The sequence below is a fragment of the Pempheris klunzingeri genome, chromosome 8 (genome assembly GCF_042242105.1).
Source record: "Pempheris klunzingeri isolate RE-2024b chromosome 8, fPemKlu1.hap1, whole genome shotgun sequence".
Lineage (NCBI taxonomy): Eukaryota > Metazoa > Chordata > Actinopteri > Acropomatiformes > Pempheridae > Pempheris > Pempheris klunzingeri.
In genome coordinates, this window is record NC_092019.1 from 25,641,576 (window position 1) to 25,663,202 (window position 21,627).

Consider the following 21,627-nt stretch of genomic DNA (forward strand, 5'->3'; position numbering starts at 1 on the left):
GGGCTTCTGCCGAGGAACAGCTGAGCACCGAAGAGACCAGAGAGCAGAGTGCTGCTGCACAAGTGAGAATAAAATCACAGTCCGAGCTCCTGAAGCTGCTGCAAACTCGTTTTCTGGGAGTTTTCAGAGGAGTTTGAAGACAGTACTTAACGTTATCAGATAATTAATTAGACACCCCATAAGCCCGGAAATCAATTAATTCACAAATCAATAAATCCATAGTCTGGTGTAACAAGAGACCTTCCAGACTGTTAGCCCGGCTGCTGAGCAACAATAACAAGAGCAGAGCAGCAGGGACGAGAAACACATTTCTCTGCTGAAACTGAAGATGGATGGGAGTCTAGGGGAGATGTCCCTCCACAGCCACTCAGACGTGGCTCACAGCCAGGATGGCAGGGCCATGCTGCACTCCCGGGACCTTTCAGCTGCTTTCCCCAGGCCTTCCCTGGGGGGCCCCTCCGTGTCTCTGGAGCACGAGCCCCGTCCACCAGGTTTCGACCACTCCATGTCGGCATTGGGCTACAGCGGCGACTCCCCGTCCAGCACCGGCAGCACCTACACCACCCTGACCCCCCTGCAGCCATTTGACGACAAGTTCCACCACCACCACCACCATCACCACCCCTGCCTCCCCGTCAGCAACGTCATTGGCAGCTTCACCCTCATGCGCGAGGACCGAGCCCACCTTAGCACCAACTTCTACAACCCTTATGGCAAAGACCTGGCCATGTCCCAAAGCCTGTCCCCCCCCTCCACGGGTTCGGGTCTGGGCTCCTCCATGCACGGCTACGGCAGCTTGGGCAACAGCACCAATGGCAACGGTGGCCAGATGCTCCACGGCGGCTACGATGTCCATGGCGGGGGGCTCTTCTGCCGGACATCGGATTTTGGCCGTGAGATGTCTCCACCGGGCCTTGGAGGGGGCGACGTGTCAGTGGGGCATCAGCTGAACAAAATGGATGCTCACCAGCACGCCCCCAGCCACCACCCTCACATCTACAGCCAGCACTACCAGCCCCACCATCACCCGAGCCAGCAGGCCTCCAAGATGGGCGAGCACCAGCACTCCTCATCCTCCGCCTCATCCTCGCCCGGCGAGGGCATGCTGCCGGGCGGCGGAGGTGGAGGCGGGGAGGAGATCAACACCAGGGATGTGGCCCAGAGGATCATCACAGAGCTGAAGAGGTACAGCATCCCCCAGGCCATCTTCGCCGAGAGGGTTCTGTGTAGGTCACAGGGCACCCTGTCTGACCTCCTGAGGAACCCCAAGCCCTGGGGCAAGCTCAAGTCTGGCCGCGAGACCTTTAAGAGGATGTCCCGCTGGCTCCAGGAGCCCGAGTTTCAAAGAATGGCCTCACTCCGGCTAGAGGGTAAGATCTGGCTTTGCTCTCTATCTGCCTCACACACACCCACACACACACACACACACACACACACACACACACACACACACACACACACATTCATACATGTACACACTCATGCTCATACAGAAACCACAACAACAAACAGATGCACTCTCTCCCCTTGTTTTCCCCAAACACCTTCCTTCTCCATGTCTTCCAAAAAAATCTCCTCTCCAGCAATCAGTATGCAGCTCAGGTTGAGACATGAGGAAAAGCAAACGCATCATACTGATGTTTCCTTTCTTCTCACCACTGTGAATGTACCACTGGTTTGTCTATTGTCTCAACAGCCTGGATAATAAGAACTTAGCGGCACATTGAGGACAGTTTGAGCAAGAAAGGGCCATATGTGCCGTTCCTTTGTTTACTTTGCTCCCAAACAGCTCCTATTGATTTGTACAGTAGCTACAATAAAAAAGCCACAGACATTTGCCCTCCTCTTAAATGAAGCATGAAGATCAGGGTGAGCCGCGTTTGGCAATTTAATCGCTTTTGAGCCCACGAAATAATTTGTGCAGATATGCCATTCTGGAACAATTGATTAATTCGAGCAGTGATTTATATCTGCTCAGTGCACGGCTGAAGTTGAGTTGGCAAGGTAGCTGATGCAAATTAGACTTGAGCTTTTGCCAGCCATCTTTTATCAACGTCGTCACTGAGGCAATTACTGCGAGGCTAAATACAAATGTTGTTCTGCTCCGAGGCAGCATCGCGCAGATCAGCGAGAATCTCCATATTTGTAAAATGAGGGTATTCAGTATTAACTGAAGGTCCTTAGTGTCGAGTGGATTAGTCGACTCATTTACTTTGATAATCAATAAATAAAATGCTAAACATTTGCTGGTTCCAGCTTCTCAAAATGTGAGAATTTTCTAATTTTTTCAGTTTTCTATAATTGCAAATTCAATACATTTTTGGGTTTTGGACTGTTGGTCAGACAAAACATGCAATTTGAAGATTTCACTTCGGGCTAAAAGAACTTGATTTTTTCCATCTAATTTCATAAACTTTACTCAGGAATATTTGTAAAAATAATAAAGAACTGAACGGACAGTTACAAAGCCACTCACTGCAGGCCCAGCAGTGCTAAACAGATTTCTCGGGGTAAAGAATTTTTTTCTGAAAGGCACATTGTAATCTGCTGCTTGACATTTAATATTCTTTGGGGATGTGGATTGAAGACACGACAGCACGCTGTACAGTGCCGTGTTACAGTGTTGTCCCCCCACAGGGACCAAGGCCCATCTGATACACGCAGCACAGAAAGAGATCCGAGTGAACACAGTAATATGAGACCAGTGTGTGTGTGTGTGTGTGTGTGTATCTGCAAGTGGTCTGCTCACTGCGGGGGTCTGTGAGCAGTACGTGTGTGTGAGCCTGCTCAGTTGATCACTGCTTTTCGCTCTCTGTCAGCAGCTCGACTGATTAAGCCCAACAACACAATAGGGTTCATAGGTAATGATTGTGCACTCTTGCAATCCCTTCACAATTATTGATCTTTGATTGTTTGGCTCTGAGAGCACATGTGTACATCCTCCATTCAGTAAAACGTTACAGCAATCACACCCAAACCTCTCATCTAAAGATGAGTTATCTCTGGGTTTGTTCTGTAATTTGACAGAGGTGTTGTTATTCGAAGGATTCAATCCTGCGACGTGTAGATGTTTTGTATGCAAAACGTCGGCTCCTGTCGAAACCTAATCCTCCAAAAACCTAATCTTCCTCATGATAAAACAGCCCTTTGTTCGTTTGAGCAGATTTCTGATCATCAATCATTCCTCTTTTATTTCCTGCATCCTTGTTTCTTCATCTTTACAAACACAAACATTATTTTAACGAGTCAGTGCTCCAAGTCCGAGCAGCCGATCAATCGGACTCATAAAAAATTTAAGTCCCTACACAGAGAAGTGTGCTAATGTTTGACAATGCTTCTCTCCCTCTGCTCCCACACACTCTGAAATTGCATATTTAGTTCTTGGCAAAGCCACAATTTGGACAGCTCGGCACTTTTCTACATAACCTACTTTCCGAAGGGGGTTGTTGTTTTTTTCCCCCCCTAGCCAACCCCCTTTTGTTTAATTACAAGCCTCTATTGATTTCCATGGGAAAGAGCAGCACGCCTTGCCCACACACACCTCGGCCGCATCGGCAAATCGAGACTGGAATTAGAATGCGCGGTGCCCTGTGCTCCCTAGTCTGAAGATAGCTCAAGTGCTCTCTACTTCACGCCTCAGGTTTTTGGATGATCCTCCTTAATGCAGCACTCTCTTAAATACATAGAAGGCCCTTCAGTGTCAGCACTGTGCTATTTCCATAAGTATGTCTCTTATAAACGGAGGGGCGCAGATCTCTCGGTGAGTCTAGGTGCACGATAATTATGGAACGTAGTTGCTGCCATTTTGTCTTTTCAAATAATTGTCTTTCTGCAGAGACATTTTGCTAAACACGGAGGAGGTGATCCTTCGGATTTATCCGCAGTATCTTGTTTATGTGTGTGTGTGTGTGTGTGTGTGTGTGTATACTCTATGGATTACTGTGCTGTATATGAGATGCATCTCTAGCCCAACCTCAGGCTGTGGAGGAGGCAATCAGGATTTAGTCGGAGAAGAAGGCAGGATAAAGACCACACAGCTATGCTCCGACACTTAAAGTCAAGGGGGGGGGGATCAGAGACTATAACTTTAAAGATGATGGCCGAAGCCCTTGACTAAAGGTCTAAATGAATAAGAAAGGTCAATGCGGTTTACGTGTCGGCTCCAGTGCCTGCACCACCCCCACAGTAATGAAAGCCACAAAGCCTTGTCCACCCCTCGCTGTGTACAGTTCACATTCTACTAGCGAGGCTCAAAGGTCAAAGCCGACGCCATTTGCATATCAGGAATTGTAAACAGGCTGACGTGGCCTTAGCTGCGCAACACCTAACAAACAGGGTTCTTTTTTTTTGTTTTGTTGTTTTATCTGGCGCTTTCAGCTCCCCCCACTCTGGCGCTGAAGGGGTTAACCAGCCTCTGTGGGTCGAGGAGTCTGAGCTGCACAGATTTAATCAATAATTTCTATCAGCCCCTGGCCCAAGAAATCAGCAGGGGGTGGGCTGGGGGGCTGAGGGGAGGGAGGAGTGGGGGGGCTGTTCTGGCTGGGAGGGGAGGGGGGGGTGTAGGTTGAGACGCCGGGGGGTAGGGAAAGGGCTTTCGATCACGTTTCAGCAACACGAGACAGGGGCATACATCATGATTAGGGGCTGTTCCCACGATCATAAGAAGCCTATAGGGGAATATTTATGTCTCCAGGAGTAGCCCCGGCATCGGGGATTTATAGCATGGTAATCGTGAGCCTTTTACACATGATTACAGCATAAGGAAGCATTTACTTAATGGTCGGCGTTATGATCGTCAGTAAGGGAGAGAGCTGAGGATGGGATGGAGGCGAGGAGGAGGAGGAGGAGGAGGAGGAGGAGGAGGAGAGCGGCAGGACACCCTGACTCCTCCAACAAACCATAAATCCACACTACAAGCAAGGTAGCCAGCACTATCATGTCATTCCTTTCATTACTACATGAGCTGAGAGTGCACCACTGTATATACCCTCTAAAGCTGCAGCCCACCTCCCAACCCCCAACCCAGAAATATTGATGGTGATGATGGTGTAATGCGCGTGAAAAATGTAGCATACATACATGTATATACACACACACAAACACACATATATATATATATATATGTATATGTGTGTGTGTGTGTATTTCACTTTTGACATGCGGTATACATCTTGGCCTGTGCAGATTTTAATGAGACATGGTTCAATAACTCTCAGAAATGCAAATGAGCGAAAGCTAACAGGCACCTGTAATCTCAACATGACAAGACTGCATCCCAGAGTTTCCTTCACATAATGATCGTAGAGACCAGCATACACTGGGAAATCATGGCAAAATGTATTCATGTCCAGTTGAGTGCTTAAGTTTCAGAAACTGTCAGACGGTGCTGTACACACACACACACACACACACACACACACACACATACACACACACACACACACGTTTACGGCTGCTGGCCCGGCTCTTATGCTGCTGTTGTGATGGCACTCGTGTGGAAAGGATGGCAGTAAGGTCATGCTTATATCTCAAGCTGAGAGAAATTTGCCACTGTTAGTCTGAAGAGCCGGTCATACAGTAAACATCAGCAGCAGCCCTCGCTGTGTGAGGTGTTTCTCAATGGGAAGGTGTAAGCCAATCAGCCGAACTCGTCAGAGCAAAAGGCAGCGTCTGTGCAATGTGTGTGTTTGTAGCCTGTGTGGGTTTGATTGTGTGTGTGTGTGTGTGTGTGTGTGTGTGTGTGTGTGTGTTAGGGTTTGAAATGTGGGATTTCAAGGTTATCGCTCACTGATATCTCCATCTAATCAAGTCATTTCTGTCAATGATGGAGTTCACTGAACCTTGTTTGCGTAAAACAAGTGACAGAATCTGCCTGTGCAGCAACATCATTCCAGTTTCTACGAGAGAGCAGCTTCAGATCAAATACAGATATTCATTTCTAGAAAAAGTTCATTTGAGAAGGAAACGGGCTGAAATAATCTCACTGTTCTAGCAGACGTCCTTATTCATTATGAGAAAGTTAGAGATTTGGTTTTTTTTAACGCAAAAATGACTCTTAAAGTGTTAAAGGATTCATTGTTATCCCCACATTTTTATTCTTTTAAGGTTATGAAAGCTTGTGGAGCAGCATGTCAAACACGTGCATGTCAGGCACATTAGAATTTATCTTTATATACATAAAAGAATGGTTTTAATATCGTAAGCAGTATAGCACAATCATATTAATTAGTGCAAAATAAAAAGCAAACACACTTTTGTTTCCAGCTTCCAGACCTCAGGGTCAGTATTCAGTAAAAGTCCAGCATCGGCACCAATCCTCTGGTCCTGCCACTGTGTGTGTGTGTGTGTGTGTGTGTGTGTGTGTGTGTGTGCATGCTCTGTTGTGTTGCGTGCACGTACACCAATGCTTACACTTAGAAACCACATTTGATACCATCAGCAAAACAGTCGCTCAGGCGCACAGAGCTGATTGAAACCTCTTAAAAGTGTGCATTTAGGTAATTGCACAACTCTCCCAAATATGTTTTAGTCCACTTAAGGCTTCTAAACACCCTGGGCAATGCCGACTCTGCTTGTTTCACTCACCCCTGACGTAACCCGCCTTTAATAGAAAATAAATTAGTTCCCCCTAAAGTGATTATTACTCACTCACTGCCGCCACATGTAAATGACTTTTATGAGAAACTAATGATGTTGAAGTGTCCACTAAGGGAAAGGGAGGAGAGGAAGTGGAAGGAGATGGACGGAGAAGGAGAGTAAGAGAGAGAGAGAGAGAGAGGGGAGGAAGGGGATGGGAAGTTGGCTCACTGCACAAAGGCAGAGGTTGGTGTTGTGTTTCCTGTAAATACAGAATTACAGCGTGTTTGAGGTGAAAGGTTCAGCGATGGATATGCAGAGGAACATGCAGCCTGAATTCAAAATGCTCGTCTGATTCTCAAAATGGATCTGAGCTCAACCCACACACAGCAGGCTATTTTTCTTCCTCACTGAGCGAATCTGGCTTTTTTCTTCCTTTTCTTTTTTTTTCTTTTTTACAGGGTTATTTTTTTTTTTTTAATTTCAGACTTTTCATGAGGAAATATTGATTATATAATTGGGCTGGCTGCCACAGTTGGAGTGGTGTTTAACCCAGACCCTGAGATTTTATTTTGTGTTTGGTGTAAGCAAGACTGACATAAAAACACAAAATACCAGAAGACTTCATCACCTCTATCACCACTTAAAAAGTTTGAATATGTCCAACTTTGACTCTGAGCTAATTTAGCAAGAAATAATGACTGTTTTTATCCCCTGTGGACGGCAATATAAAAACCGGATACAGAAATACAGCATATTAAGCAGGGCAGAGTCTGACTAAAATGCTTTCATGATCAATTTATTTTAAATGTATTTACAAGTTTTGTAAATGTGTAAGTGAATGATCCGTGTCTTGCTTTGACCTCCGTCTTATTTTCTTCTGCGCCTCTGAATGTAGATTGTAGACTGCAGACGTTAGTACCACCTCTGTGCAACAAATACGATGCAGAAATTACATGAAAGCCAAAGAAACTATTGACTTAATTGGTTATTTTGCTAAATGAGACCTTTCATTTTTTGGAAGACGTCAGTTCATGATCACACACTTGTCTTCAGTCTTGATACAAATGTACATTGTTTCCAAAAGGGAAATGAAGAGCTTAATGAAAACCGTGAAGAGCTTTGGCCTGGATGTAGTTTTCTGTTTTCTCCCAGCGGCCTACAGCAGCTCACTGGCAATAAGATGTGATAGGTTGAATATCTTGATTCCTTTACTGCACAATGAAACAAGTTGCTGATTCATCTCTTTTAACTAATCAAAGTTGCTTAGCTAATCTGTTTTCTTTCAACAAATCCACTTTCCTCCAGCTTAATCCATTTGTCCTAGTTAGGAAGCCAGTCTGTTAGCTAACCCGTTTCTCTTTTCCTTTTTTAATTTATCTTTTATCCATCTGCCCACAGCCTGCAAGCGGAAGGAGCAGGAGCAGAGCAAACTGGAACGAAACCAGGGCCCGAAGCGCACCAGACTCGTGTTCACAGACCTGCAGCGGCGCACGCTCCTGGCCATCTTCAGGGAGAACCATCGCCCAACCAAAGAGCTGCAGGTCACCATCTCACAGCAGCTGGGCCTGGAGCTCTCCACTGTCAGCAACTTCTTCATGAACGCCCGCCGACGCAACATCAACAAGTGGGCAGACGAGGGCCGTCCCTCCTCCACGGGGTCCTCGGGCTCCAGCGTTTCCTCCTCTGCAGTGTCCTGCAGCACGGCATGATGACGGACCGCCGAGTAGGTGCGGTGGGGAGGGCGCCGAGGGAGCAAGGGGGCACATAGACTGGTCTAGGCAGAGATCAGCCGTAATAAATGTCCTCCTCGTTATCAGAAGGAGCGACGGAGCCAGCTATTTTAGATGATTTTATGAAGATGAAGCATTTTCCCAAACCAAAGTTGATCGCTCCCTTGAAATAGAAGGGGGTGATACCCAGAGTGATATGATCGCAGGATGTGAGGTCCTGCTTGTATAGACAAGGGTGCAAAGATGATTTGACTCAAAAAAGGGTCACACCCTTACATAGACACCATCTCATTGCATTATTTTGATTAACTAGATTAGAGATAATGAGGGTATTACAAATCAGGAGAATGCATATTTTGGTGTACCTTCAAATCTATAGTCATCTCTCCAAACGTGAAGAATCAAGAGGTGCCGTTTGCTCACAGCTGGAGAGCTCCATTGTGTTACTTCCTAATCAAAAGTGTTCACCATCGTCCAAAGACATCAATCCTCCCCCCATTGTTCTTATGGTCCTGTTTTTCCTCAAGAATCAATGTGAAAGAGGAAGACAAGGCATTTTTTTCAACTTCCCATTTTTTTTTTCTGAAGAGCCTAATTCCCCTTTCTTAGCATGTGTTTCCATGGTGATGGTTCCCAGGACTGTATGGCGTTGTTCCAAGTTCGGAGCCTGGAATTATCGTGAGGGCTCTGTTGCGTCGGCAACTCCCAGCTGTCAATCATTTACCATCAACAGAAGCCTCTCCAGTATTTTGTGAAGACGGTCCCGCCTTGAATGAATCAGAGTTTTCGAGGGGGAACCGCAGTGCATCTCGCCATACGCCAGGACAGAATCAATAAACACAAGTAGGACGCAGAAACAGACTTGTTGGTGCAACTGTCTAGCTTTAAGACTCTCACTGAGCTTCCAAATGAAAGCTCAACAGCCATTTTCGACTCAAAATCAAGCCAAAAAAAAAAAAAAACGAAAAAATGAAAAACAGCCCTTGAACACAAGGCTCCATGGGGAAGAGATACACCTGACACAATGTATAGTGACATTGTAGTGTTTTTTTTCCACTTATTTCCAAACAACTGTACACACCTCTGCTCCATTACAAAATCTTTTTTTACAGATGTCTAGAAAATGGAGGAATGTGATTCTTTCAGCCCTTTTTGTACAGATTTCAAGCACATCGCTCTATTTATAGAACCATGTTGGAGGTGCAGGGCAGTTTGTTTCAGCCCTGCTGACGTACAAGGTCATTTTTTGGTCCACAAAGGAAAGGCTTTAACATGCCTCCTTATAGCCAATAGTTAAATCAAACCAAGAACGTTCCAAATGCAATTGCTGATCTGATCAATGTATTTATTACTGCATTTGTGTATTTATTGTTTTCCCTTTTCTTTCCTCTCTCTATTTATTTGGTTATTTATTTATGCTATCTATATACTGTAAGTATTTATTTAACAATGCTCTGTATGTCTGTGTGAAACTGAAGACTTTTTCTGATGGGCACTTTTAGCTGTAGAATCCCATCGTAATACCAAAGATTAACATTGCCTCCCTGAATGTACGGCCTGAATCCCCAAACCCAGTACCCGATCCCAACCTGATCCAGCCCGACCCACCCAGTGATGTTACGTATCTCTCTATCTTTAAGGCCTGGCCTTTGTTTTTGTTTTTGTAGAATAATGGGGATTTCTTTACTCTTGCAAATGTCTCTGCGGTCAGCTCTTAACGCCAAGGCCAAAGCTTGTTTGAATGTTGTGATAATATTTATAATTAATAATACTATGAATAATAATGATGATAATAATGATTATGATGTGGCATCCCATAGGTTCACAGGTTGCTTGTAAAGTTGTGTTCAGACCACTGCCATCTGGCGGAGAGCATAAAGTGTCTGGGGACCCACTTAAAGCGCTGTCTGAAGGCCCGATTGAGTGTGAGTCCTTCTGGGTCACATGCAAACATGTGTGCTGTGTGTCTGCCTGGGGATATGCATGGTTGTGACCCCCCATCTTCCTCACTTGCCCCCCTCCCCAGTGCAGTGCAGACACTCCTCTCTATGTCCAACTCTGTGTGATCCCACCATCCTCCACATGCCAAGCCCTTCTGCCAGTTGTCTCAGTTCCAAGAGGGTTCTTAGGGTTCGTTCCTGGACCGTGGGGGTCCTTAAGGTGTGCTCCTTATCCTCTGGGCATCTGGGGTTTTTGTTTCCTGGGTTTTGAAGGTCTTGGGCTTCATTCATCCCTGGTCTTCTGGGGTTACTAAGGAGTGCTCATCACGTTATGGCCGTTCTGAAGATCTTAGAGATTGTTCCTAGCCTTTAGGCTTGTAGGCTTTGTCCTAAGGGGTCTTCTAAGGGTCAAAGAGTTTGTTCCTCATCTTGTAGGAATGTTTGATTTTGTTGCAAGGCATCTTGGGGATCATAGGGTTTGTCACTGACCTTTTGAGAGCATGAGGGTTCATTCTTGATCTTCTGGGGTTCTTAGGGTATGTTGCAGGTCCTCTACATTCTTAGGGTTCCCCCAGCAATTTGTACAGGCACAAGTGATTTGATTTGTCAGTGTTTTGCTTTGTGGATGCCTGTATCAGGAGAAAAATCACCCAAGATCTGATTCTCTGACCCTCGTGTAAATGTTGCCAAACTGTAGCGAGGCTTGCTTGGCCATTTTCCATCCTCTCTCTCTCGGTCTGTCTCTAATAGTGCAAGGGGCGGATTGCCGGGCCCCCTTCACAGCGTGCACTTGAAAGACGGGCGGTCATGAAAGAGGCCATCGACTTTTTCGCTGACTTCAAAGGGGAGGCTTTTTTCATCCCGTCTCCTCTCTGGGTATCTGGTCTGGGGTCCGCTCTTGGCCAGACCTGTGGGCTTTAGGGGGCATTCAAGGGGGTGGGGGGAGATCAGAGAGGAGGCTGAATCATCCTGAATGAGGGTGGTGGTAGTGGTGTGTGTGTGTAAGAAGGGGGTTGTTTGAGGAAGAAGAGGTGTTGGAGTAGCCGGGCATGGAGCTGAATTAAAGTTTAATGAGCAACAATTGTAAGCATGCTGAGAGCGAAGGGGGGCAAGTGGTGGGGTGTGCAGTTGAATCTGTACAGGGGGGGGAAATTAAAAATAAAAGAGCTTGGAGGCTCCTCTGCCGACCCCTGCTCACTACTGTCATTGTATCAAAGCTGAGGTGACACCTTTCAGGTTCCCCTTTGTCTCTCTGACTGGGAGCTTAAAATGGAGACAGAGCTTTTTGTATTGAGCCACCTTCTGCTCCTGTCAGGCAGCAAAGCTCTTCCCCGTCTGTACAGAGGGAAGGGAGTGAATCAAGTTGGCTGCTGCAGGTGATCCGCATTGCCATCTTAGCCTGCGGCACCCCCTAGTGGCTTTTCTAGAAACTTGACCCTGAAACAAGTCTGGCAGCCAAAGCTGATGCAGAGCATTTCTGTGGGGAGCTGAAATAATTTAATAGCAGAACTGAAAGCCAATATATACTTTCAGAATAAAAAGAAAAAAACACAACAAAAAAATTGCATTTTTTGATAATGTTTAAACCAAAAAAACAACCAAAGATTGATGGGTAACTGCTGAATCTTTATGTATCATGGGTAGTTTTAGCAGTTCCCTATCAGAGCTACCGTAGCACTCAGAGGATTCAAAATAGCACCAGTGGGGTTTTGTGTGCTGATTATTTATGTTGCATAAAAACAGTATTATGTTGAGCTGGAACTGAGAAACTGACATGAGGCAGTGTCTTCAGATAGAAGTCTTTTGACTCTCTAAACCCTAGTGTCCCCCTGTCTGTCCCTGCCCCATCCCGTGTGTACATGAAGACTTTACCCATCTACCTCAACTGTGTGAGATGTTGTGTGGCAAAGATATTCCTTAACCAAAGAATCCATCCTGTCAGGGTGTCTGTCTATCTATCTATCTATCTTGTCTGTCTATCTGTCTCTTCTTCATGCCTTTTACTCCAAACCAAATGTGCTGGAATCAATCCATAACAGGAGCCGACGGAGGCCCCCGTCCAGCCAAAGCTTAAGTCCAGTATGCTAGAGTGTCCCATTGATCCATGTTCTGTATATAAATAAAATCATTCTTAAGACCAAAAAAGAAGGAGGTGACAATCCAAGCAAGGAGGATCTTGCTGTAATCAACGTTGCCTATTCCTTGTTTTCCGACAACTAGAATCATGTGACTTGCTGTAACAGAAAAGCCCAAGAATCAAGCACTCACCCCGAAATAAAAAAAAAGGTCGGAGGAGACAGAAGCTATTTTTCCACATTTGTAAGCCACCCCTCCCACCCCTTTTTCTTCCAAAATGTTTAGTGTAGTTGAATACTGTTTGATCCCACTGTTGTAAGTAGGAATTACTGAAATCCATACACAAAGCTTTAAACGGGGAAGAGCTGAGGGAAATATTATATTTGATTGAGTCTGAGTTTCCTCAGCTTAGACTCGACCCACCATGCTTTATCGTGCCATTCTTGTCCATGTGTTAGACTTACTAATGAATGTGGCTAACCAACCAAAGGCTTAAAAAAAAAGATACACAACACTTTAAACGTCAATCATGGTGGGACATTTTGTATCAACAACTAAAGAAAATCCCTTTGAATACCTCATGTGAAAATTGTTTGTTGTGATGTTGCACTAAAAAAATAAAACTGACTCATTTGTAACCCACCACTGTCCTCTGTGGACTTCATTCTGACCTTGCCGGGGGCGTTAGTGGGGAGGCTCTCTGGGTGTTTAAAGGCCAACACTGACACTGTTATCCAATACATTGCTGTCTTGCAGTCAAAGCGTACTCTTAGACTGGATTACATTCACCAAGAAGTCACCCTCAGGAGCCTTGGTGTTCCCCTAAAAGTAAAATAGCCTTATTTAGAGAATATATTTAGTACCTGCTTCGTTCAGCACTACAGTGATGCTTCACGAACATATTCAAACCCTAGACGTCCTTTTATTTCTTTTTCTAATTCTAGATCCATAGTTCAAAGTCATACACAAATAGTTCAAAGAATTAGTAAAGTATTTAAACAGCACTTGAAGTCGACGCAGCATGAGTTTCTGATGATGGACCACGGGTGGAACTGGCAGCGATGAAGAGGTAAAAATGATTCCATGTTTTACTCCCTCGAGGATGAAGGAGCCTTTAAAAAAATCAAGGCATTGATTCAAAGATATTTACCCATAGTACTCGCATTCCTCGGTTGGCCGGTTATCTTAGCAGAGCTCACCATAAAAACTGGTTAAAATGGTAAACAGCTAACTTGGTTCTGTCTTATGGTTAAAGAACAAACTGTCTACCAACACCCCAACACTCCAGTCAGGAGACAGCCCATCATCCATCTGTAGAATCACAGCTGCTCGCTTTTACACCGATCAGACAAAACACACAAACACAGACATGACATGTTAATTACTGAGCTTTACAAGCGTCGGCACATTTTGTTAAACTTTCTCTGTCCACATCTCGTTCAGTCACTGTTCACCTGCCGTCTGGCCTCCTATTTGACAGACAGATATGACGGTGTCATCCATCTTCTCATCTAACTCATTAAGCAAAAAGAAAATAAGCACCTTTCCCAAAATACAGAATTATTCCTTTTAATGGACTTTTGGAGGAGTAGCTGAAGTTTGATGAGAGGCTCAGTAGAGATTATAAATGCACCAACATGCTTCCCTCTCACAGAGGACAGTGTTGCTGGCCGGCAGGCAGCTGGCAGAGGACATGTTATCACATCAGCACGTGCACAGGACAGAGATATCGACTACACATACAGGCATTGATTTTAGCGTTTCTCTTGTCGCAACATGTAAAAGCTAAATTGACCAACAAACCAATTTCCCAAAGAGTCAGCAGAATCTTTTCAGGCAGTTTTCATGGCAGATTTAACAGAGTGGCAAAACCAAAACTGGTGGTGTAAAATCAAACCTTCACCTTCATCGCACCTACAGCACAGACCTGATATTTACTGAAGGCCAGACTGTTCGGTAAAGCAATATATTGATCCAGCCCTGGCATGTCTAACTACTACTGAGCCTCAGGAAGGAGTACATCTGTCACTTTATTACACAGTGAAACACACACACACACACACACACACACACACTTCACACACACAAAGACTTCCCTTTTTGGCTTTTGTCATAAAAGGTGTAATAGAAGGAATTTAAAAAACAAAACAGAAAAAAACGTTATAATGTGTGTGAAACTAAAACTGTAAAAATATATTGTATACATAAAAAAGAGGAGGCGACGTCAGGTCCCTCTGAGGCTACATGATGGGGTAGCAGGGGAACAGAGCGATGCCACACTGGTTGTCGTTGTTCCGTGACATCCGGATGTAGCCCTGGTCTCCAAATCTAGCTCCCCAGCTAAGCAGAAAAAAGCAGAAAACAGGATAATATAATTTAAAGGGACACACTGAGGTTTTTGTGATACTGATTCATCAGCAAACACCCAAGAATATGACCAGAGGACTCACCCGTGTCATTTATTCACTATTCTTCTCTCATTTTTGTGAATATTATTATTTTTTATTAAATTAAAAGAAGAGAAAATCACACATTCATAAAATATCTAAAATGTCTAAATGCTTTTGACAACTTTATTAATCATATGGGGCTGAAGGCTTCAAGTCCTCCCCAGTGCGCAATAATGTAACAGACAGACCCCTCCCACCATTTCACAGCTGCATGTCCACAATCATAAGGTGGATATAAAACACAGGTGCTTCAAAATTCAGATTAAAACATTTTCCTACTGAAAGGATAGTGTCCTCTCTCTGTTAAAAAATAGTTTTTGAGCAATAAAGTCTGCGACCGACAGGAACATGTGGATGTTTCAGGTGTTGTCACCACGTAACCTCTACATTAATGCAGTAAGTGTTGAGACACCGACATGATGAGACAGAGAGAGATGTCTCACCTGTTCTTCACCAGCCAGTAGTCTTGTCCGTTCAGCGTGCCGTAGCCCACAGCTAACACCCCATGATTCACATTCTGGGTGCAGGATGGGTCATTGTACACTCCTGAAATGACGGTGGTCAAAATAATAACAGATCAACACATGTAACTTATTATTGTAAACCTTATATATATACACACATATATATATATATATATATATATTAGTAAACCTTCACAATTACATTTATTAATAATCCACTTGTGTTTGTGATGCGTTTAAGAAAACCTGAAAGCAGAACAGCAGGCTGAAGAACAGAGTTTTGCTGCCCTCTCTGGTTAAACATTTCCACAATAATGCTCTTTTGCACCTTTAACTACACTCAGCAGTGATGTCACAGGGTCCTACAGTACACCGGCACATCACTGCAGTGAGGTGGGAAGTTAAACCACTGGACCTGAGCTAAGACAAGATTTCTAGAGGTCTGAATTTGAGCTTTCATATGAATTCATGAAAAATCTAACTCCTCCAGTAACGTTTGTTGTTTGACCCCCCCCCCCCCCCCCCCCCCCCCCCTCTCAGGATCTTTCTGCATCTGTTCCCACTCATGTGTGTAAAGATAAGAGCCCGTGCAGCTGAGCGTGTGGAACGTACCACTTCTGTAGAAAGTAAATCTGGGATGCGTGGCGTCAATCCCCACTGAAATGGGGCCGATGGTGGCGAGCGCCTGCTTCAGAACCCCCTCGTCTCCCTGAGGCAGGAACCTGTACTGGGAGCAGTTTGCAGCGCGGTACGCTGGGTTGTAGCGGCACTGTTGTGACTGGAGAGGACAAACAGGTTAAAAGTGATGATTTAGCACGGGACCTGTGTGAAATACACCTGATAGTTTTAAAAAAGCACCTAAGAGGGATGCCTAAAGTCATTTGTTAGATTGTTCTTGTGTTCCGATGTGACATGTTGGCACCAGGCATAACTGACCGGCCAAGCAGGGGGACGCTCATGTATGAAGAATGTTAACTTATTCTTTTGGGTCTTAAAAACCTGTTCTCAACAGTTGATTTTTACTTTTTTCAGTTGTTGGCAGGTGAGCCAAAACATGAATTTGAGACACAGACGCCAGCCACTGTGCTTATTATGAGAACATTTCACATTGCAGACGGAGTTTTTATTTATTTTTCGGCTGAATTACAGCCACAACACCTCCGCGAGGCTGAAGCAGTCTGTCAGATCTGCTCACAACTGCCCTCCTCCTCCACACAAACACAAACAGCGGACCAGATGAAGCCTGGAGGACAAACATGTTGTCCGCTCCGATTAATTTGTTGTTGCTCCAAAGAGACATTAACAGCAGACCACAGACAAGTGAGAAGAGTGTTGCTGTCTACAGCCTGAAGGGTCCGACTTAACTTCTTGTACACCCACGTTGTTGTCTCATACAGGAATTTCTTAACTGTAAACAGGAGTTTGTGCTCAATTTCCTGTTTCCGCAGTTCAATGTCTGTACTCAGTGTCACATTTTATTGTCTAACAATAATCATTCCTTATACTTATAGTTAATAACCAATCATCCCTTCATGTCTAGTAAGTACTGACTGGACCAAATCCATATACATAAACTGTCACTTTTCATGTTTTCAGCCATGTAACTAAAGAACAGCTCTAAGGCAGCATTACATCATCTGGTGGAGTTTCTGGGGCTGCAACTGACACGTCTTTTCATTATCGATTAGTCAACGGTTCATTTTCTGGACAATTAAGTGCACCATCATCTTCAGGGAGCCACAGTATGTCTGTCTAAGTCTAAGTCAGGAGAAGGTGGTGGCCGTTTAGTCTTTTTAATTCTCATAAAAAAAAGGGAGAATTTGAACATCTATAATTCCACGAGAAGTTTGCAAAACTAACCCTGCTGATGGAGATCTACTGACATGATCGAGCAGCTTCTTAATCATCATTTATTAGCTTATTCCTGAAAAGGTCTCCGCTGCCCACAAATATTTACATTTTAAAATCAAAGTGAAGTAGTAACACACAGATGGAGTTTTCATGGGTACTAAACACCATCAAAGATGTGTGTATACTAATATTCTATACACTTCTTTTACTCCCTGTCCCCGACAGATTCCGACTATCTGACATCTCCTGTTAAGTCAGCTGAAATCAGTCACGTCTGAACATTGTCACATATTAGCACTTTGCCTTATTTTCCAGCTACGCTGGTCTCACCCTGCGCGCCCCTCTGACGTTGGCTTTGCTTACATGAAATGAAACGGTGAAACTGAAGCTGTAGCTGTTGTTTGCACCTTCGAGGTGCTGCCTGTGATGACTTTGTGTTATTACCTCTTTGCTTGGTGTGAGGACACTGCGATTTGACAGCCAAATGCCAAAGCGGTCATAAACATCATAGATGAGAGATTCTTTTTGGAAACATCGCATAACACAATATATGGCATTCAAATATGTGTATTGGCTGACATTTTGTTTTAATTATTTTTCCCTTAGTTTCCCACACGTCCTAAACAGACTGCCTGGAGTCTGAGTTTAATAGATTTTCCAAATCCAAATAGCAGGATTAAACCAGAGACTCACACGTCCTATGTAGGGGTATGAGGCATCAGAGTCGATGCCCTGGTTGTCGATGACATACTGGAAGGCTCTGTGCATGAAGCCTCCATTGCAGCCGTGGTTGCCGTATTTGCTCGAACAGTCCACGAGGTTTTGGGGGCTGAGGTCCACCAGCTTCCCTGTAGTCTTGGCTAACTGGCCCTCCAAGGCCCCTGCAGCACTGAAGGCCCAGCAGGAACCACAAGAACCCTGGATGTAAGCGAGTGGAGTTACTGTAATCCGATTTACACAATGCAAAAAAAAAAAGAAAAAGATATGGAACATATGCCAAATATTTCTCTAAATGTCCACTTTGTTAGCCTTAGTTTGATTTCACATTTGGCAGCACAACCTGAGACGGAGCCAGCAGAGTTTAAGAGGTTCAACTCTCCCCCTTTTGTCAATTATATTTAACACGTTGCACAGAACGAAATCAATACTTGTGTGTCTCCGGTCGAATGATGCTCATCTGCACAACACCAGTGTGAAATAAAAATCTCTTCTTTTTTTTTTTGGCTCAAAGAAGCATTCTACCAACATGATGAGGTTTTTCACGTGGTCCCATTGTAAATCAACTTCTTTTAACATTTTGAAAAAAAAAAGAAGAAACATTTTAAAATACTACACTTTTCTTATTATTGACTTTTCACAGCAAGACTCAGCTAGCAAGAAAAAAAGTCATCAGTGATTATTTAGTGAAGTGACTGTGGTCGCTCTTTTAATCAGTCTGGCTTCATTTGTCTTAAGCTTACTACCACTGACATCTTGCTGTGTAACTTCAAATAGTAAAGCTTTCAGAAAAAAACAATTAATGCAACACATGGGCCTAGTCAAATAGATATTGCTCCAAATATTATATTTTTTACATAGTGGTTTAACATCTCAATTTGACTATGAAACATAGAATAGAAATGAAAAATAATGGATTTCTTCAGGAACAACCTAAAAGTGAAAGGATCAAAACCAGTGTTCACGTAAAGAGCGTGTAGCAAATTGAAAAGATTAAAACAAGAGATCAAATCTTCATAGAAACACTTTGCAGAAGAAACAGTTGTTTCCACACGTGGGATGTGGCGCTGGTGTTTGTGGTGTTACAGCGTGTCAGACAGTGATTTCACATTTCTTCGGCCACAAAACCAAGTCGATGTAGCAAAAAAACGTACAAAGCTGGCATCTGTGGTGATGTCTTCCTGCGTAAACACGAAGCACTTTAACAGATGAGGAAGAGGACGAATGCGGGAAGTGGGCCTTGTGGCGTGATGACTGCGCTGATTGCGTCACTGTGCACATGAAATGGTTCTGCTTTCACCATCAGTGCTGATGAATCCTGTGACTGCGCTCTTACATGACTGACTGATGGAAATTGAATCCCACTGACTATGTTTTTGTTTTTTACCTGCATCTTGACAGAGGTGACGCAGCCCTTCTCTCTCCAGTCAATGCTGTCTGCTACATCAGCGCCTGATGTCCCCGCAAAGGGAGACGGTGCCCTCTGGATGTCAGTGGGAGGACTGAGTGTGGCAAAAGACTGCTGGATCTCCTCTGGTGTCTGGAAGCAAGGAGAAGCAAGTAGTTCAGAATGTTCTATAGTCATTTAGCAGGGTTGGAAATACAGTTTTAAAAGGACAGAAGTCTGAAGAGGGGGGGAAAGTCTGTTTTTGATTCCTATTGGACTGAAATCCATCATTTACAAAAGTCACACATATATGAAGTAAGTCTGCACCTAAGAACCATTTACATCACTAATTAATCTGTTCAAGGTGATTGTCTGTTGTAATCTGAAATAAGGCCCCTGTAATGGAACAGAAAAAATATTTAAGTCACTACAATTTGAAGAAAAAAGAAAAAAATAGTTGCAGTCAGTCCTTCACTGCTGATGTTCCATGTGTATCTTTGGAACTGCAATATCAAACTTTTATGAGCACAGATAACAGTCCTGTTAGTACACAGATTAAAGCCACTGGAGCCAACCAGATAAACATGCTTCAGTCTGTGCTTTGCCTACATGATCACCTTTCTGCCCTCTGAGCTCCTTATTGAGTCAGAGCTCACTTTACTTCCAGTCCTTGTTTGTTATGGCTCAAATGACACTAACCAAACTGGAGTCAAATTCGGCTTGAATATTGCCAAAGAATCTGTGACACAGACTAAAATACACCAAACACCACTTAGTTAACATTCCAGAGTGTAGTCTGAATCCTTTAGTCATTCATTAAGTTAAGTAGTCTGTTTACTCCATGTGAAGTCTCAAAGGTTTGAGCCATGACACTGTGGAGTGAAAGTCCGAGCAGCGGAAGAGCCAAACGTAGATAAGGATAAAGAGCAGCTGGCTACCTAGCTGAAGCTCTCTTTCTTCGTAAAAAAAACTGCACCAGCCAGTGCAATGTCACGTTAATCCTCCATGTTAATGTACTGCACTGCTTCGCAATCACTGTGCAAACCCAGGAGCTGAAGAATGTGATCCGACAAGCAAACGCTACCAAACACCAGTGTTGAAAAACAGGTCACACAAGAAAAGTTTCATTTAAAAAAAAAAAAAACGCTCAGTGATTTCATAAAGCAGAAGGGAATTGTAGCAATCAGCAAATGTTACTCAATCAGGACGATACAGTGCATTTCTAGTGTCAGTACCTTAATGTTGCAGAGCGGCATAAACATTTACATGTAATTTAATTACAGCAAACTTACTGACAGAAAGATAAACAGGGGGCCTCCAGGGCCACATCTACTCCGTATCTCTCTGACCTTCTATCGTTATTAATGCCATGGTGGTTAACGAATAAAATTAGTAATAATAAATCAATAAAAAGCTTTTTTTCCTTCCGTATAGAGTGAGTGAGTGTCTCACCATGTCTCCCATGTGGTTCATGCCCAGTTCGTAGGAGTGAAGCCCCATGGAGGCCTCCAGGTTGTGCATGGTAATGAGCATTAGGTTCTTCTCCCACAACTCCCTACGGCGCCAATCCTCCACCTAAAGACAACGGCATATAGAAAGAGTGCATGAGGTCAATTTCTGTATAAGTTAATATATACATCTGAAATATGGATTTTGCGCTCACAAACGGAAAAGAAAAACATATTTCATCCACCCCTATTTTTTAAATTCATACATACCTCATTATGGTACTTCTTCTCGTGTGTCTTCTTCCACAGGTCCCAGTGGGCTTCAAGCCTGCTGTCAAACCCCGACGCTGCCCCCGCACACAGGCAGATGAGCAGCAGGCTCCCCAACATCAGGCCTGTAAACACACACACAGCGGTGGAGCGCAGGAGAAGTCAGGATGTCGTCTGACCTTTGATTGAAACGACTGCTAGAGAGCACAGCGAGAAAACACAGTGCCCGGCAGAGATCACGCCTCCAGTCAGAAACACACAAAAAGGTTTCCGCTTCATGAAAACCACACACAGAGCATCACCGTCTGAGCCGCTGGAGGATCAGTGATGACAAAATGTTTCCAGGGGTTGCATTGAATTCTAAATAAAACAGCAGAGATACACATCTTTTCCTGGAGGTCTTAAATTCTCACCTGCATAAACTGAAACCCAAGCAACAAAATGAATGCGTGCACGTAATTAAGTTCATATTCTTTTATGTAACACAGCTTTTTGGCTAAGCCCTGCACACACGCAGCAATGTTAAATAAACAGCTGAACAAACTTCATCATGTCAGCGTTGTAAATCTGTCACTTTGTGGCTGGTTAACTTACTTTCTTACCTTGTACACGCTGGTGTGGTTCAGCTATCCTAACTAGCTGCAGCAATAGTTCACTGCTAGCCTAACTAGCAGCCTTCAGAATACCTGCATACTTGGAACATAGGTTTAGCCCA

At 44.1% G+C, this 21,627-nt stretch overlaps 2 protein-coding genes across 2 annotated transcripts; one reads left to right on the forward strand and one right to left on the reverse strand.

Annotated features, from left to right (window-relative positions):
• The first annotated feature begins 328 nt into the window (after positions 1–328).
• On the forward strand, positions 329–8,288 carry onecutl (one cut domain, family member, like). The gene is made up of 2 exons (XM_070836108.1): positions 329–1,370; positions 7,978–8,288. The coding sequence occupies exons 1-2, from the start codon at positions 329–331 to the stop codon at positions 8,286–8,288; spliced, it is 1,353 nt and encodes a 450-aa protein (XP_070692209.1).
• Positions 8,289–13,227: 4,939 nt separating this feature from the next.
• On the reverse strand, positions 13,228–21,069 carry LOC139204984 (cathepsin S-like). Its single transcript, XM_070835038.1, has 7 exons — positions 20,913–21,069; positions 20,647–20,769; positions 19,195–19,347; positions 17,784–18,008; positions 15,852–16,017; positions 15,219–15,321; positions 13,228–14,665 (listed from the first exon to the last, which is right to left on the reverse strand). The coding sequence occupies exons 1-7, from the start codon at positions 21,030–21,032 to the stop codon at positions 14,566–14,568; spliced, it is 990 nt and encodes a 329-aa protein (XP_070691139.1). The 5' UTR covers positions 21,033–21,069; the 3' UTR covers positions 13,228–14,565.
• Between the last annotated feature and the right edge of the window lie 558 nt (positions 21,070–21,627).

Excerpts from the sequence above, each read along its gene's own strand:
- onecutl (XM_070836108.1), top strand. The coding sequence starts at position 329 with ATGGATGGGAGTCTAGGGGAGATGTCCCTCCACAGCCACTCAGACGTG. Across the intron at positions 1,371-7,977 it reads GGCCTCACTCCGGCTAGAGG|CCTGCAAGCGGAAGGAGCAG; the intron begins GTAAGATCTGGC and ends ATCTGCCCACAG.
- LOC139204984 (XM_070835038.1), bottom strand. The coding sequence starts at position 21,032 with ATGTTGGGGAGCCTGCTGCTCATCTGCCTGTGTGCGGGGGCAGCGTCG. Across the intron at positions 16,018-17,783 it reads CATACCCCTACATAGGACGT|TCACAACAGTGCCGCTACAA; the intron begins GTGAGTCTCTGG and ends TGTCCTCTCCAG. Across the intron at positions 14,666-15,218 it reads TACTGGCTGGTGAAGAACAG|CTGGGGAGCTAGATTTGGAG; the intron begins GTGAGACATCTC and ends TTTTCTGCTTAG.